The sequence below is a fragment of the Etheostoma spectabile genome, chromosome 6 (genome assembly GCF_008692095.1).
Source record: "Etheostoma spectabile isolate EspeVRDwgs_2016 chromosome 6, UIUC_Espe_1.0, whole genome shotgun sequence".
NCBI lineage: Eukaryota > Metazoa > Chordata > Actinopteri > Perciformes > Percidae > Etheostoma > Etheostoma spectabile.
In genome coordinates, this window is record NC_045738.1 from 22916419 (window position 1) to 22922334 (window position 5916).

The following is a 5916-nucleotide window of genomic DNA, read 5'->3' on the forward strand; positions in this document are numbered from 1 at the left end:
GGAGGCGGGACAAGTTCTGTCATCTTCGCACTGTAACCTGGAGCAGACCACAAATTAGCTCCTGTGATGGCAAGGTGTGACCGAAATGAAACAAACACACAAAGGAGCAATCTAATTGAATTGGAGTTCAAAGAGTGCTCGGGTTGCATTTGGCGACGCCGAGGCCGCTTTAAAGTGCTGGACCTCCGAGCAGTAGCAGGTGCTGCTGAGTGTTCACAGAGCGTTAGCGCCGGCTCAAAGGGAAATGCCACGCTCTCCAGTGCATTGGCGTTAGCGGCGCACACCTTCGCAGCCCTATCACACAGGGAGGGAACGCCGGCGTTGCCCGTGCCATCGCTGTCTCAGATCAAACCACTGCTCTTGGGTGGATTGCTGGGATTAAATATCAGAATGGATAGTTTCAACTCAAGGCAGTGATGCGGGAGAATTGGTCATATGGATACAAGTTGTGCCAGGTTTGATGTGAACATGTTGGATTTTTTTATTTTTTACAAGCTATTAGCAGGAATTTAAAGAGCCCCTATTGTGCTTTATTTTGGATTTGCCTCGTCTTTTATTGCGTTATATAGTTTTTTGTCTATGTAATACATGTATGAAGTACAAAAAAACACTCCAAATGGAGATTTCTCTCCCACTTTTCTTCAACTACCTTAAAACGGCTCAGCCACATTACCGTTCAAGATTCCTCAATTAGGAATGTCACGGATTGAGAATGCCAGCCCAGTTTTTTTATTTAAGCTGCCCATAGGTGACACAGCCCGCCCAGTGGCTTGAATTTGGTTGACCAATCGCAACACAATCTACACCAATCAGTGTAGATAGGTCCCAATGCAAGTGTCTTTGCTATTTTAAGCGCCCATGTCATATGAATAGCAAATGCACCTGCCATACGTGCGCCCATGGGCGTGCTTGTCTTACATGGAGGTGTGTTCAGGTGCATTCTTGGTGTATTGCTATCTTTAGGCAGCGGGAAGGCGATTGCGCCCTTAACCGACCAAAATACTGGTCTGAAGGCAATAGCTCAACAATACATTGTTATTTTAACACAGATTAGTAAAATGGGCCTAGGCTTGTGCACACACAGGGAAGCACAGCAGCACGCACACACGCTAAAGACATTATATATCACATTAGGCAGCACGGGGGCTAAGTGGTAAGCATTTCTGGCTCACAGCAAGAAGGTTCTTTGTTTGAATCCAGGTCATTCCCGGCATTTCTGTGTGGAGTTTGTATGTTCTCCCTGTGTTTGCTTGGGTTTCCTCCGGGTGCTCTGGTTTCTTCCCACCATATAAGACATGCATCCTAGGCAGGACTATAGATGAAAAATAGCCAATTGGCTAACACTGGTGCATTTACAGAAAATGTCCATTAATCAAATAAAGAAGATAAATAATAAAAAAAAACGACGGTGCAAATCATACGAGCAATGCGCCAAGGTACAAACGCGCCTGGCTTTTAAAGGGAATGGGAGATGACCTCTGATTGGCTGATTGCATGTTACGCCCAAAACACACCTATGATTAATGAAGACACTAAGTACAACCTTTTTGAACCATGCACCTGGCGCATGGATCTTTAATTCCGCCGTCAAACTAACACAAGTGGACTTGGACACACCCTAAACACACCTGTGCCATGCGCTTTATGCCGTACTGATGATTACAATAGGGCCTAAGATGTTTTTTGAACGCATGTAAACCCATTGTAGTAGACCCCAAGAGTACATTGATGATATATGCTAAAAAGGAGTATAACAGGGGCTTTTTATGTTATTTGTGATGCTTTGCAAGGATGCCTTTAACACATTGTTACACGTCAGGTATTACAAAAAGCGGCTCAGGAGAAGTTAACGACCCTCACCTTTGTTGCAGAAGTACTCCATGTCTTCGCAGCTCATGTTCTCGGCCTCAAACTCGGCGGAGAAGTTCTCCTCCGCCGAGAACTCGTCTTTGGCCAAGAGCTCGTTCTCCTCGGAGACGCACTCTTCCTCCTCTTCCTCCAGGCCATCCTCCAGAGGACCTGAGGGAACACACGCACACGCAGAACACACACACGCACACTCAAATGAGATGTTGAGCAGTTTCGTCACATCCTCCAGGCTCTCAGAAATGAAAAAAGAAACGTCTCCTTGGTTCTTTTGAGATACCTCACAAGCAGATGCATCTAAAAGTGCAACATTGTCTATACTCTCCATGTTCACACACTCAGTATAGACAAAGATAAGGCCATGTCAATAAAGAATATTATTTTCCCACAATATTTTACAAAGGTCCCTCCATCATAACAATTGAAAAAGGCCTTTGAGACGTTTCTGAAAAACAAGCTGACTTGCAGCCAAGGTGAGCGTTGACGCTAATCCGTTACCTGCAAAACAGACGGAGGGAGGAGAGGGTAGAGGGGTGGGGTGGGGGTGGGGGGGTGTGAGGGTGTGGGGGGGAATAGTTCCTTTCCAGACTTTTCATTCAGGCATCAGCATGGGAGGAGGAAAGAAAATACTTTTATTAATTTGTTAGCCTTATCACAGGGTACAATGTTGATTTTCCATTTACATTCCATGCCTCCGGGTAATACACCAGTGCAATCTTAAAGGAGACACTTTTTCCGTGTGATTAATGTTTTCCCCCCTCTGTGCAATATTATTTCTTTAAATCTAAATGATTTCCGAGTTTTGCTTGTAGCTGTACATCTCTTTTGGTATTTGCATATTCGCACTTTTTGCTGCAATCAAGGACGTTGATGGAATTACTGTACTGCCACCTGAATTGTATTAGTTCTGAAAAACATCTCATTCGGCGTTTGAATGTTATTAAGATAATGTGCCTCTTGCGCACCTCTCCTTCCCACCAATGCCCGCATATGAAAACACCTTAGCAGAGAAGTGATGGAACACACCAAGTTTAAGGTTAGTTTTGAAATAATACAAGAAATCCGCGTCAATTTCATTGAAAACAAAATCTCTTCCTCAGTGTGTGTTTAAAGGAATAATCACATCAAAAGCGCTGCCATCACCGCCTGCTAGATGGGGATGGTGTCTCCGTTTCCGCCTGTCACACACGCGCTATGTTGCAGCCTCTTGTGTATCATTCTGGAGCTCAAACAGAGTGCGCTGATATCCTCTCGACACCTTTCAACGTGTCTGTTCCATTGTAGCGAGAGTGAGCCCCTCAGCTTTAATAAAGCAATAATTTCAGTTCAAAAAAAGTGGGGTGTGCCTCTCCTGTTTCTCTTTCTTCCCCGCACCGAGCCTCATAAAAGACCCCCCCGATGTCCACAAACTGCTTGCTCTTTTCATTAGTCTTACAAATGACTCCTTTGTAGAAGCCTACATCTGCAGGAGCCCCGGACATGAAACAAATTAGCACACAGATCTCTAATAGACACTGTGGAGGCCGGGTGCTGCTTTTAAATTAGGATACAGTTTTTATGATCTTATCTGATGCCTTGCGCTGATTCGCCTATGAGTGGAGCGAGGCGTGAAGTGACTGGATGAGTCTACCATCGCTTGAGATGATACCGAGAGATAAATATCGCAGTGTCAAGGAGAGATTATATGAGTGGCGTTAAAAGGACCTGCCGAGGCAATTGAGGCCAGTGTGAAAGAAAGCGGGGAAATACATTTCTATACACACACTCTGTACACATTCCATTACACAGCTGAATAAGAACTGTGTGTACAACTAAACGATTCTTCCTCTGTTGCCGGCGAATACAGCAGCACTATTGCACCATAGAAAATAGACCTACAGTGTTGCGCGATAATAAGGGTAAAGGGAGATCCAAGATAAACTTCATGGTCAATAAGACACAAAGATTAGGTAGATAAGATGAGATAGAATTGAGGTTTAATAGACTCGGAATAAGGGCATCTCACTTCCCCACTCTCACAGATAGCAACTAAATGGAGCTTTTTCAAACTGATAGAGATACTGGAGGCCTTTCTGAATATGGAATAATGAAATACTCCACCCAGTCAGAGACATTAAAGGAGGGTCCGATGGCTACTTTGTGGCCACTGCGTAGATTACCAAAGTTTGTGCGCATTTTCTCACGTGTTTAGTTTATTATACAGTATTCATTGCACAGAGAGACCTGAAATTATTTCAGAGACAGCAATGATAAGAATAATGACTTTCTAAACGACCAGCACCACACTCCTAACTCATTTTCTGATAGTGGCGTCCCTGCTATATTTAGTTGTGTACTGTTTAAAATCCTGTCACATTCGCTGTGTGACCCGCCGCTTGTTGGTGCATTTCTATAGGGTCTGCTGACGAATTGGGCCAGAGGAATGCGTGCTGCCTCCCCCTCTTATCAAGCCTCCTCTGGAGTTCAGATGGCCAATGACACCGCGGCGAAAACAACACAGTGTGCCTTCAAATGGTGCACTCGTTTGAACAGACACTAAAATCATATGAAGTGATCTTGGAATTAAAAAACAAATAACTGTTTTAGGAATGTACTTGGAAATCTATTTGATAATCCATGTGGTGCGCGTAATTTTATGAACCCATGCTAAAGTGGACTAAAAAGAGGAATAAAAAATCACTTTTGGAAATTGATCTTAATGCCTTAATTAGGAAAATTAGGTAAAATCCAACCTTGAAGCAAACCAATTTTCTTTGTGAATGAAAGAAAATCGGTCACATACCATTCACCATGCATAGAGATAGGCAATCATCTCTCAATGCAAAGCTGAAATGAAACCATGCCTATCTCTAGGTATGGTGAAGGGTATGTGATGATGTGTGGGGGGGGGGGGCTATTTTAATTCCAAAGGCCAAGGGAACTTTATCAGGATGCATAGTATCCTGATCCATGAAATAACTGGCCTTTAATAATAAAAATCTGCCTGCCTCTATGGGAATTTAACATAGGGGTGTATATACTTATGCCCCCCCTGTTTTAAGGAATATATTTATTATTTATGATACATTATTCATCCACAAAGAAAATTGGTGTCCTTAAAGGTTGAATTTTTCCAAATTTTTTCAATTAAGGCATTAAGATCAAATTCCAAAAAAATGATTTTTTTTGCATTTTTCTTTTTAGCATGGGTTCCTAAACTTATGAGCAGCACTGTATAACCTACAAACCCTGCTTTGCTCCATGCGGCAAGTCTTAAACTAGTATGCTGTTTCCAAAAAGGAAAACCAAGTTACTATTAAATGGCGCCGTTTTTTAAGATTGACATACGCATCTAAGCTTTCAAAACACCCTTCAGTTACATAAAAAAAAAAAAAGAAAAAACCTTCTCTGAACAAAGCAGCAATTCTCAAAACCGCACAATACAAACAAACAATGTTGAATTCATTAGCCAATCAACAAAAGGTTAATCAAGCACAATTTTGATAAAAAATTGTCCTTCATACAGCAAAAATGTCAAACATGCAGTGATTTCAGCCTCCAAATATAATCATCGGGATGGGCATTGTTTTTATTAATCTGCCCATCGCTGAACACCTTGGAACCAAAAGGGATCCTAAATAAATCTGAGGCGGTCTCATGATGAAAAGGATATGCAAATACTTTATTAATATGAGAGCACAATGAATAAGAATGTATCTCTTACAGAAAATTATGTTCTTAAATATGAATTTTCTCATATTTTTGCTTAAAGGTGCCCTGCCACACATACTGATTCTGATAATGTCTGTAAGTTCTACCATGGACTCTGTCACTTGGTTACCTTGGTTACCTTGTTTCGAGCCACTATGGGGTGGTATAGAAAGCCTACAGGAAGATTCAGCTCAATTTGCGCCAGTTCTCATTCATGTTTAACATGCTAAGCTGCTTGACTCTGATTGGCTAACAGCTAGCCAATGAGAGCCTGGCTATCAGCATCCTTTACCAAGCGCAACTGGGTGAACTCATGAATATTAATGAGCTCAGGCAGCATGATGTCAGACTGACCAGCTG

General features: G+C 42.4%; 1 protein-coding gene across 1 annotated transcript in view; it reads right to left on the reverse strand.

Annotated features, from left to right (window-relative positions):
* The window catches only part of zfpm2a (zinc finger protein, FOG family member 2a), a 161873-nt gene that overhangs the window by 121760 nt on the left and 34197 nt on the right, over positions 1 to 5916 (reverse strand). The window contains exon 2 of the mRNA XM_032517845.1: positions 1861 to 2019. Within this exon, the coding sequence (XP_032373736.1) occupies positions 1861 to 2019 (159 nt within the window). The remainder of the gene's footprint in view (positions 1 to 1860; positions 2020 to 5916) is intronic.